The following is a 12,344-nucleotide window of genomic DNA, read 5'->3' on the forward strand; positions in this document are numbered from 1 at the left end:
AATTTAAAATCTAAATATAATATATTCTTGCCATTTGATAAATTCTAAACATGCCTTCTTATCTTTTCAGTATATTTGCTATGTTTTTCTTCAGTGATTAGATACATTCTTTTTCTATTAGTATAAGACTCCTTTCCTCCCTCCCTTCCTCTTTCTCTTCCTACTGCCTTTCCTTCCTTTCTTTCTGTTGTATTTTAAGAAATATTTTACATCAGTGTTTCAAAATAATATGTTTGTCTTGGTTACAAGAAAGTAATTTACTGAAGTGTATTTGTTCATTAATTGTCTCTTTCCATGCTTTACACTGTATATAATTTGAAGTAAAATGAACAAATTGAAAGATCTTTTTTTTTCCTACAAGGTGTAATGGGAAGTAGTCAAGGGACAGTGACCTTCTTGATTATTAAAAATCAAAGTTTTAATAAATGCTACCTTGATTTTTAGAAACTTATCCTATACATTTGTAGCAATACCATAATTTTTATGAAAAAATAGCCATTGGAATAATTTGAAATGAAGGATTAGGAATTAGAATTTGAGTTCCTTTAATGGCTATTCTAAAAGGTCTATTTAGGTATTTAGTTTATGCTACATACACTCCCTATTTGAAATAAGACCTGGAGTTCTGCTTTAAAAACACAATTATGGTCTGTTCCTAGCCAATTTTGTTCTATATTAACAGAACAAATGTGCTTTGAAGTACCACTACCTCATGTGGATATTGTGCTATGCCCTTTACTATTTATAAGAATTCAGCACAGGGTCCCTATTCATTTATGCTTATGAATAAATTCTATTTATAAGAATTCATTCCCTGGTTCCCCATTAGACACATTTTTGTTTGGAAAAAAATCCCCCAAATACCAATACCCAGGCTCCATCATAGACCATTTAATTTTGGGGTATGAGGCCTGGTCATGGGTATTTTTAAAAAGTGCTCCCATTGTTTCTACAGCCGGAGTTAGTAACAACCATATTATGTCAGAAAGCCTTTGTGTTATTCATCTTGACATTTATTTATCAATCTTTTATTTTATTTGGATTATTATATTCCTTTTCATATAAGGCAAAAATATAAATTTCTTTTAAATGACTTTATACTGTTTCACAATGAAATTGTGTTTCCATTGGAATCATTAGAGTGAACTATTTTTTTTCTTCTACCCCTTATAAGGTCCAAGAAACTGGAGACATCGTCATTTCAAATGCATATGTGGATCTTACTCCAACATCTGATATTTCAGCTAAGACACCCTCTAAAGTAGGTTGTAAAAACTGGTATCCAAGTCACTTCCTAATTTATGAATTTCAGTTAAGATCACTTTAAGAATTTTCAGGCTACTTTAGAAAATCAAGAGCTATGAAACAATTCTTAATTCTTAAAGTGAAGGACATTAATTCAAAACTGCTTGGAATAAACAGAATACTTTGGAAACTTACGAATTTTTTAAAAAATTTTTACAGGATACTGGGATATTTTGCAGAGAAAATAATTTTCTAGTTTTAGGGTAAATAAATCACTTGTTTAATGAGAAATCTTAAGCAAATAGTATTTTGAAGAAAAATAGACTAGAAAGTTAAATAATATCCTGGCTGGGCTCAGTGGCTCACGCCTGTAGCCCTAGCACTTCGGGAGGCTAACACAAGAAGATTGCTTAAGGCCAGGAGTTTGAGACCAGCCTAGGCAACATAGTGAGATCCTGTCTCTACAAAAAATAGAAAAATTAGCCAGGCATGGTGGTATGCCAGCTACCTAACAAGCTGAGGCAGGAGGATGGCTTGAGCCCAGGAGTCGGGTTGCGGTGAGCTATGATGACACCACTGCACTCTAGCTTGGGCAACAGAGTGAGACCCTGTCTCAAAAAAAAAATAAAATAAAATAAAAAGTTAAATATCCTATACCTTTTTCTTCTTTTTCTTGATTAAAAGATTTCTATAAAGCTTCATAAACAAATATAAATACAGTAGTATGTATTATTTATTAAAACATTTGTGCTCTTTATTAACATGCTCAGACTTTTGATAAAAGTGTTTATATTCTGTCTCTGAAATATTAACTTTGTAATGTTGAAGTTTTTATAACCACAATCTTTAATCGTCTGTGGTAAACTATATTATCACGTGACTGACTGAAAATTAAAACCCTTAAGCATAATGGAAGATCAAAAACTTAAGAAGTATTAGAGCTAGAAAGAAATTTAGACTTTGTATAAATTTTAGTCCCATTTTATAAATAAAAAAATGAGACCACAAAAGTTGATTGATTTTTCTGATGTCTTCCTGAACTTACCTATGGGATAAGTTGTCTACTTTACTTCTACATATTATTTACAATTTAGTTTACTTTGAAAATATTATTTCTGAATTCTGATAAAAGTCAAATCCTCTTATTAAGAGGACTGATATTCTGGAATAATGACATACATAAATATATGGAAAGCATGAAAGAAGCCTAGTATGAAAAAAACTAGCTTAACTACCCTATTGATATGCAGATTTTTTAAAAAACATCAATTTTGTTATACATATATTTTGTAATCATTTTTCCCCTTGAGTTATTTTTATAGAACTTTTAAAATTTTTCTCTTTTTCTAGGGTGGGGAGCTTCAGAGTACCCTTGTATTTGAGGAAATAGCTCGCCGCCTTAAGGATATTGGGCGTGAGGTGGTAAAGAAAGTAAATGCTGTATTTGAGTGGCACATCACTAAAGGTGGAAATATTGCAACTAAGTGGAGTAAGTCATATCCCTAATTGTATAATATTCTAAGGCAACTCTTAGTAAATAAAGTATCCTTGTTATATTAAAGACTCTCCCTTTTAAGGTAGGTAAATCTTACCTTCTTAGGTAAGGTTTTTCTATGGGAATGAACAGGTTTTGGGACACCAAAAGGCATGTTTTTTTGTTTTTTTTTAAAGGAGATCTAGGGAATCAATTAAAAATGAAAATATCTGTTTTAAGATTTTTATTGTAATATCTGAAATCAGTACTTTTAAACAGTCAGCCGTGTGCTTCTTTAGCTAATCTTCAACTTCTAAAAAATAAAACAAGTTCATTAGGTCAAAAGAAATATTTTTAAGTCATTATATTTGACAGTTATAAAGTTATTTTCTTCATACCCAAATAATAATTTGGATTATCTTAGTTATCAGTATAAAAGCATAATTATTTTCTTGACATATACAGATTGCAATCAAAGGTGCTTATTTATCTAGTCTAGGGAAGTTATTTATTAGAGTGCCATGTTAGCAAGCTGGCTAGGCACACAATATAAACCAGCTTACTGCAGGAAAAAAGCAGTCATATTTCCTTTCACTAATATCGAGGTCCAAAAGGACCCTGATACCATTTTATGAAGAAAAAGAAACTAGAGGATAACAAGAATAAAGGAAAAAAACCCTACCAGATCTTTTGCATCTGCTGGGTAACTCACATCCTTAATCATGGCACAAACTTTTATTTATAGAGTATTTCTTATTTATAGAATATTCTAACCTTACCTTTGTTTTAGAGAATTCTAACCTATAGAGTTATTGGAGAAATACAGTGTACCAGTGAAGATTTGCTGAAACTTTTTGATTTTTCATGCTTTTCTACCTGAAAGTCCCAAGGGATGAAATCCATTCACTTTTAGTCAAGTGGCTATGGTCCCCTGAATTTGCCTTTTAAATAGAAGACAAGAAGCATTCAGGTAGTTTTTAACTCAAAGGATTCTTCTCTTCCTTTATAATTGTGAGACATCATGTGATCCTCTGTAGTTTAGGTTGCCTAAGAGCCCCTTGAATGCTGTGGGGCTCCTGGAGGAGGCCTGCGATTGGCTTATACTGTAGAACTATCTAAACTTTTAGACACAGCTCAAGACTGATTGTAATCCTCTGGGGATAGTGGACTTGTATTCTATGTAGTATACTATGGCGATGCCTGAAAGCAGGGCCTGTAGGCTGCTTCTGAAAGCTTACAACAGATGGAATGAACCATCTTTTTCACTCAGTGTGTACTACATACCTTGCAGGTAATGTGTCTGCACAAAATTTTTTTAAGAAAAAAATGTATAGGTTTGGGTTTTTACTTGCGTAGCAGAAGCTAATATTTTACAGATTTCTGTTATTTTTATTACTTTAAGTGTACCTATTTAAGTGCCTTGGAAACCAGATTGTTTTGTTACATATTACAAACAAAAGAATCACTACATATGCTCACTTAAACTAAAAAGTTAAAATGTATCTAAATCAACTGAATCTTTCTGAAACAATCTTCTATTAGATATTCCTAGAAAATATTTTGGTTTTATTCAGGTGGTTTTAGTTCAATATAAGCAAGTTTCTTTTTTTTTTATTTTTTTTTTATTTCAGCATATTATGGGGGTACAGATGTTTAGGTTACGTATGTTGCCCTTGTCCCCACTTTCCCCCCAAGTCCGAGTTTCAAATATGTCCATCCTTCGGGTGGTGCGCATCGCACTCTTTGTGTATGCAAATACCCGTCCCCTCCCCCCTCCCCCCTGCCCAACATCCAATAGTTGTTATTCTTATATGTGCACTTAAAAAATATGGAACCCTTCACGAATTTGCGTGTCATCCTTGCGCAGGGGCCATGCTAATCTTCTCTGTATCATTCCAATTTTAGTATATGTGCTGCCGAAGCGAGCACAGCAAGTTTCTTTTTAATATAACATTTGTTGTTCCTTTTAGGTAGTGTATATTTAATATATAAAATTTGGTCTATAAAGTATACAGAAGAAAATAATGATGTCTAATCTCATTACCCACAGTTAATCTCTTGGTGTTTGTTCTTCTGGAAGACATTTTTGCTTATAGGAAGTTAATTCAGAAGGAGAATAAAGGAAGCAAAAAATGTAATATGTATTTATTCTCTGAAATTTTAAAGTGCCTAATTTTTAAAGAAATAACTTCATAGATTAACAATGTATATGTAGGTATCATCTCCTCCCTCCCTCCCTTCCTCCCTCCCTCTCTCCCTCTCTTCCTCTCTTCCTTCCTTCCTTTTTTCCTTGTATCTATCCATGATAGAATTCAACTTTTTCCCTATGGATGAAACTATGTGTATTAGAAATTGAGTTATAAAGCACAGACTTTTTGAGGATACTGGTTAAGGAGAGAAGTGAGATTTACAAGAATGAAAAAAGGCACTAGTAGAATAAAACTCTAAAGTATACAAGTGATTCACTCTAGGCAAATGGGATTTCCTTCAATATAGTGTCTATAACCAACTAAGATTTCCCCCTTATTTTGGTGGTACTTTCCTTGCAGACAATATTTGAAAATGTGCTTACATTTGAAAATTACCTTTAACCTAGGAAAAGGATTTACCCCTCCCCCTTCTGTTTCCATTGGAAAAATGGGTATATTGGAATCCTGTTAATTGCTACTTATTATTGATGCCTTGTGGCTTTTGTTTGTTTTCTCACCTTTTTTTTCATGTCCTTATTTATCAAAACTAACAATCAAATTGGATCTTAAGGCTTTCTCTGAAAGGATTCACCATTCCCTTTGGTTGTCTGCCCAGCTCTGTTATTGATTTGATTCTCAGCTGTGTAACTATTTTTATTTCTGGTTCTTGTTTTCTCCGTCTTTGTGTTACTGAGCTAAATCATAGTAGCTGGCAGCCATAGAAACTATCTATGACTTTTGACTTATGTTATCTTAGAAGATGATTGATGCCATGTTGGCATTTCTGTTTTGCATCATCGTGCTTAATGACATAAAATAAATGATTAAATACTTTGGCTTAGCGAATACCTAACTATTTTTTCACAAGCAGTTTTTCAAATGTTTTGCTAAACGCTTATGTACTCAATATTTTGTATTTTAAAGTGTTGTTAAGTTGTCCCAACCTTGTCACATCATGGCAGACTAGAACCTGGATATAGAGAAAGGCCTGAGCACCTCGGTTCACCGTGGCTGGGCTCAGGTATCACTGACATTGCTCAGGTGACTGACCTTGAGCAAGTCTGGGAACTGAGGGGTTTGGGCTCAGTAGCCTGGAAGGCACGTTCCAATCCAAAGATCCTGGCCCATGCCCATCTTCCTTATTCCTTCTCCCAGTCTGCCATGCACACAACAACAACAACAATGACAAAAACAACACATCTCTGGGTAGAGAGAGAGAGTGTGTATGTGGGGGCGTGTGTGTGTGTGTGTGTGTGTGTGTGTGTGTGTGTGTGTGTGTGTCTCTTTTCAAACTGAATTAGTCTGGGTCTAGAGAGAATTAGGAGGGTTCTGATGTCAGTGCCAGGTCAGTGTTGGTTTTAGCTGTGGAAGAGGAGGAGTAATCATAAATGTGTCTTTGAGATTGGTCCCCTCTGAGGCCTATCATGCATGGTGATCTAGGAGGAGGAGGGCTGCTTGGGTGAGGGACAGTGTGTCCTTGCTGGGCTGATTTGATCTGAGAGAGGCTCGAGAGCCCTTCCTTCCCTTTGTGTACCCAGAGTGTGGACCTGAGAGGTATAGCCTCCTGGTTTACATAGGAAGTCAGAGGGGGGGCCTCACTGAGGTGCTTTTACGAAGGAAGCCATTATCTTCTTGGAATACTCACTTGTACCTTCTGATTTCTGCCTCCGGGGACAGTGTTTTGATCATGAAGTATAATTTTAGAATTGATTAATAAAAGCATTATGACCCTTAGATAGTGCTTCCTTAAGTATGTAGCTAGAGGTCACAGTTAAGCCTATCTTTCTTATTTCATTCTTATTTCTAACACCTGTTCTTGCTATTATAACAGATATTAATAATGAAATTCTGTTGTCTATGTCTTTTTATTACTCTAAAGTGGCATTGAATGTCTGGACATATTTGAATACTTTTTTCCAATCTCCTATACCTTCAGGTGTTTTATTCTTTGGAATAAAGGTTATCCTTTGACTTTTTATTTTTCTAGGGTTTCTTTGATTAGTTTGAAAAGGTAGAAATGAATAGGAGGTGGAGAAATGTCTCTGAATTCCTTTTGAGCAGAGTCTGTTGCTTGTCATAGTCATCTTACTGTATTACGGTCATTTGTATACTAACTGTATGTTTTCTCTCACTTGGCCTTAGGCTTAACCTTGAGAAATTAAGACTTAACTTGCCTATTTCCAGCTTCTACTATGGTCTATAACACATATTAATCAGCCTGATTTACATGTTGAATAAGTGCTGAAAGCCATGTAGAAAGGATAGTTTTAGATGGAATAGTATGGATGCCTTTTTTAAAAAGTACTGTAATTGATGCCTTACCTTCTATTAAAACAATAGGTTTAGTTTTTGGATAGTGACATTTATTTTTTATTTAGTATGAGTGAAATATGCAGGAACAATGATACCATTGAAACATTTTATAATTAACCAACATATTTTACAGTATTTATTGCTATTAATTCCTAAAAACCAGCCAAAAGTTGTTCTAGTAAACCCTTTGGATCCTATTCTATTGTTCTAAACAACAGTAAAAATTCAGAGAAAATGAAAGATGACATAAAGGCATAAAGAAGATAAAGAATCAAAGGCTTTATGTGGCCTACAGAATAGTCTGCTCCTGAAAATTAAAACATGGTTACTCTTATCTGAAATTCCAGGAATCAAAAAGCTCTAAAAATAAAAAGTTTTTTTCTCATAACTCACTGGTGGCAATACCTGACCTGAACTTACATGATGCTATTAATTGTCTTTAACATACCTATTGTGAATTAGTCGAGTATAGAAGTAATATATTTGTTTATAGGGTGTCACACCACTGGTGATCTTTTCTAATACATCATACATATTTTATGTATCATATTTCCTTCCTGAAATCTGATTCCACACTCCAAAACACACCCAGCCTGAAGCACTTCATATGAGGAATTGTGTATCCATACATGTATATAAACAGTTGTTACAGAACACAAGTGATAAGAGACATGGAAAAGGTGCTCTTGGCTTTCAGAGAATGAGAGGATTGGTTCATGCAACAAATATTTGAGTATTTAATGAGGTACCAAGTTCTCTGCTAGGTTGGGGACTACAATATGAAGGTACAGTATGGCATATTTATCCATGGCCATAAAATTAGAAGCAGTATGTCAGGAAAGTTGAAATACTAAGATTGAGGAAACAAAGGTTGTTGCATTGCAGAATAAAAGGAAGACTTAAATTAAGGCAATTATAATAATGGAGAGGAGAGGGCCTACACAGAACACAAAATTGACAGACTTGGCTACTGATTAAGTCTGAAAAACAGGAGAAATGAGAAAGAGTCAAAACCCAAAACTAATGCTGAGGATTTGAGCTTGTGTGCTTGAGGATGTTGATTTTATTACTAGAAGTGCAAAACAGGGGAGAGGAAGGAGGTTTAGGAGAGAAGATGATGACCTGTGGTGCCAAAACTGTAGTTGACCGAGATCTCTGGACTAGATTGTAGAAACTGTGGGCTGGGACTTAGAGGTAAATTCACTGCTGGAGGCAAAGAATTGGAAACCATATTTGAGGAATTAGTAGGTGAAACTGAGAACATTAGCTTTGCCACCTTGCTTCATGGCATGCAGGAAGGAAATGGAAGGAGGATCTTTATTGGTCCTGGAGGATTATCTGTCTGCTGTTCCTGTTCACTTTATAGAATAATGGCTCTAGTATTTCCATTTGTCTATAAACAAAACGAACATTTTAGAATTTGGCCCACAGGTTTTAAATATGCAATTTATTATAAATCTAGGCACAAACACAATCCCATGCTTTCAAAATAGGATCTATTTGTTGTTCGAATGTATCTAATATCTATAACATAGCCATGCTACTAAAATTTTTACAAAGATTTATTTCCATGTGCTAAATGCAATATTGCTGAGCAAAAATCTGTTTTGTTTTCCTTAGGACGATAGGTTTAAGCTGGTTGACATTGAACAATTTGGTTGTTTTCCTACTAAATTTAAATTTGGTTTCCTTTCACATATTTGTAATCTTTTTCATTATAGGGATATAAGTGGAATTTACATTTATGTAGTAAGATTATACAAATACTATTTGTATTTTTTTGAATATTGTTAAGTAATAAAATCAGTTGGGTTTTAAAAAAATATATACCGTAATTAATTGTGTAGTGCTAAGTCTACATATCTGCACTAATTCCAGCGTCCATTATGTGCTATGTGACACATGCGACTGGATGGGGATGTTCTTTGAATGTTAGAGGTCATCTATTCTGAATCTTAGAAATTTGCCGCAATATGGAAGAATGTATGGAGATTTGGAAAATGGCATGTTTTTTCAGATCAGAATACATTAATTTGTGAAGATACCTTGTGATCATTGGAACCTTTGAACTCCGGGGTTGGTGCTCATCTTCTAGCAGGAAACCAGATTACCCTTTAGGCTTCTCTACTTGGATATAAGCTAAATCTTAAGGTTGTGGGTTCCAAATTTTGGATTGGGACCCAAATGACTATCTTATACATTTATGGAAGTCTTGAAAGATGACCTTTGAAAAGATATCTGTTCTCTAGTCAGGGATGGGGGCCTGTTTGTTGGAGAGGTGTCTGCTTCAGGGTCGCTCTCTATTCCTTAGCAGCAGTAACTGCTTTCCATCCTACCAGTGGTAGCTCCTCACTGCTTGGCTTGTGTGCATTTACTCTTCAAAAGTACACACAGAAGCACCTTTTAAAAATTGCTTAAAACAGTTGTGGGTTTCCATTTTCCAGGTGTGTTATTTACCTTAATAACATGTTTTTGTATTTTTTGTTTGAGATGATTTCAGACTAACAGAAAAATTTCAAAAATAGTACAGAGAACTTATGTCTGTCCTTCACCTAATTTCCCCAAATTGTTAAAATTTTTATCCCATTTTCTTTACTATTTTCATCATGCTGGTTTTTTTTTTTTGAAGCATTTGAGTAACTTGCAGACATGATGTTCCTTTGTCCCAAAAAGGCTACTTTGCTAGTATTTTCTAAGAACCAAGACATTCTCTTCATCTATTCCTAGAACAATTATCAATATCAGGAAACATTGATGCAGTACTATTATCTATCTATAGACCTTATTAATATTTCACTAATTATCCCAGTAATGTCCTTTATAGCAAAAGAGTAATAATGGTAACAGTAACAATAATAGAAATGAAGAAAGAAAAAGAACTGAGCGGGGTCCAATCTGAGATCATACATTGCATTTAATTGTTAGGTGTCTTTAGTGTGCTTTAATCTGCATGAGTTCTAAAATCTGTCTTTGTTTTTTGTGACCTTGACATATTTAAAGACTGTAGAGGCCAGCTATTTTGTAGAGTATTCCTCAGTTTGTATTTATTTGATTTTTTTTTTCGTGATTAGATTTAGTTTATGTATTTTTGGCAAGAATAGCACAGAAGTATTGTGTCCTTCTTGGTGTGATTTTTTTTTTCTTTTAAATCTAAGTTTTTCCTTTTTTGTTGATTTTATTATCATTATTATTATTACATTTTATTTTTTTGGTAAAGATCGTTCTTTTGTGTGATTTTCTAATCATCCATTTAACAAATAGTTCCTAAGTACTTTCTCTTCAAGGAAGTGTAGGGGATACAAAGATACGACATGTCTTTACCAGCAAAGACCTTCTAATCTTTTTTTTTCTTTTCTTTTTATTTCAGAATATTATGGGGGTACAAACATTTTGGTTACATGTTATGACTTTGCCTCACCCAAGCCAGGATTAGAGGTGTGCCCTTCCCCCATACAATGCTCATCGTCTAATCTTAAGAGAAAGGGGCATAAACAAAAATGGCTCCTTCTTTCTCCCATAGTAGCCCTTTGTGATTTGTAAGTTATACAGCCCAAGACCTTCACAGAGTCCCAAGTTTTCAAATGCCATACTCTCATCTATTACCTCACTCCTGCCCCATTAAATTCTGGGAAGTATAACAAGTTGTTATGAACTCTTTCAAAGGCCTCATGATTATATAAATACAGAGCTAAAATCATTAATAAAATATTTGATATTTAAAATACATTCTGCCACTAAAAGAAAATGAATACAATCTATTTCTTCATTTTTACAGTAAGATTAGCCATGAATTTATAAGTGATCTAAACTCAAGGTGATGGTGGTATTCTCCCATAGGAGACATATCGTAGACCATGACCTGAGCCACTACAGAATTGGAAGTTCCCCTCCTTTACCCCAAATTTCCTTATTCTTGTATTTCTGCATTTTGTATTTTTCTAAATGATGGATAAGGTATTAATCTTTAGATAGAATAATTACCACATCATATTGGAAATGATAAAAATGTCTGCATTTTGATTGGTTTATTTTACCCTTATATTGTGAGGAAAAAATGATATGCATTGGTTTTTTCCTATTTTTCCCAGCTGTTGACCTGAAAAATGATTCTGGAAAAGTGTACCAAGGTCCTGCAAAAGGCTCTGCAGATACAACCATCATACTTTCAGATGAAGATTTCATGGAGGTAGTCCTGGGCAAGCTCGACCCTCAGAAGGTAACATTCTTAAAACGTTCATTTTTTCATCATCATTGCTTCCTATTTGATAATTGCAGTTTTTGAGCTGATTCCTAAATTTTGATGTGTAAGACAGATTCCTTACAACTCTGAAAAAGACATAGTTGGTACCAATATTCTGGTTCACAAATCATATATTTTTTAAATGGAGTTTCAGCTGACACTTTTTAAAACTGAATTTTTGGGCAAAATTCTTCAGTGTACAGTAAAATAATATAAAGCCCACATCTAGGCTTCTTAATGTATTCTGTCATTTGTTCAAAGGCAAAAAACCATATGATATTAGTATATATTACATAACATTAGACATTCATTCCCACTTTGTCAGATTAAGAACTAACTCATTGAAAATTGAAATGGATATTTTATCATAGCAGCCAGAGTCTTACTTAAGACTAAACATTTAGAGGTATTTTAGGGGAAAATTACGATTAAGATAAGAATGCCTTCTCTGACCATTATTAGTTAATATTATTCTGAAACTTTCAACCAATCCACAAACACACAAAATTAATTGATGTTGCAATTTGAATGGAGAAGAAAAATTTGTTATTTTCAATTCATGATTATGTAGCTAGAAATCCCAAGAGAATCAACTGTATTTTAGAATGAAGGAATTCAAACAAGTGGTTGAATGCACAGATGTTTAAAAATAGCTTTTACAGGCCAGGCGCGGTGGCTCACGCCTGTAATCCTAGCACTCTGGGAGGCCGAGGCGGGTGCATTGTTTGAGCTCAGGAGTTCGAGACCAGCCTGAGCAAGAGCGAGACCTCGTTTCTACCAAAAATAGAAAGAAATTAATCGGACAACTAAAAATATGTAGAAAAAATTAGCCCGGCATAGTGGCGCATGCCTGTAGTCCCAGCTACTCGGGAGGCTGAGGCAG

At 34.3% G+C, this 12,344-nt stretch overlaps 1 protein-coding gene across 1 annotated transcript in view; it reads left to right on the forward strand.

Moving 5' to 3' along the window:
* Nucleotides 1-12,344, forward strand: part of HSD17B4 (hydroxysteroid (17-beta) dehydrogenase 4) — a 104,253-nt gene that overhangs the window by 86,167 nt on the left and 5,742 nt on the right. Inside the window, 3 exon segments of the mRNA XM_012659542.1 lie at nucleotides 1,175-1,261; nucleotides 2,596-2,734; nucleotides 11,310-11,437. Coding sequence (XP_012514996.1) covers nucleotides 1,175-1,261; nucleotides 2,596-2,734; nucleotides 11,310-11,437 — 354 coding nt within the window.

The sequence above is a fragment of the Propithecus coquereli genome, unplaced genomic scaffold (genome assembly GCF_000956105.1).
Source record: "Propithecus coquereli isolate 6110/MARCELLA unplaced genomic scaffold, Pcoq_1.0 Scaffold62, whole genome shotgun sequence".
NCBI classification, from domain to species: Eukaryota; Metazoa; Chordata; class Mammalia; order Primates; family Indriidae; genus Propithecus; species Propithecus coquereli.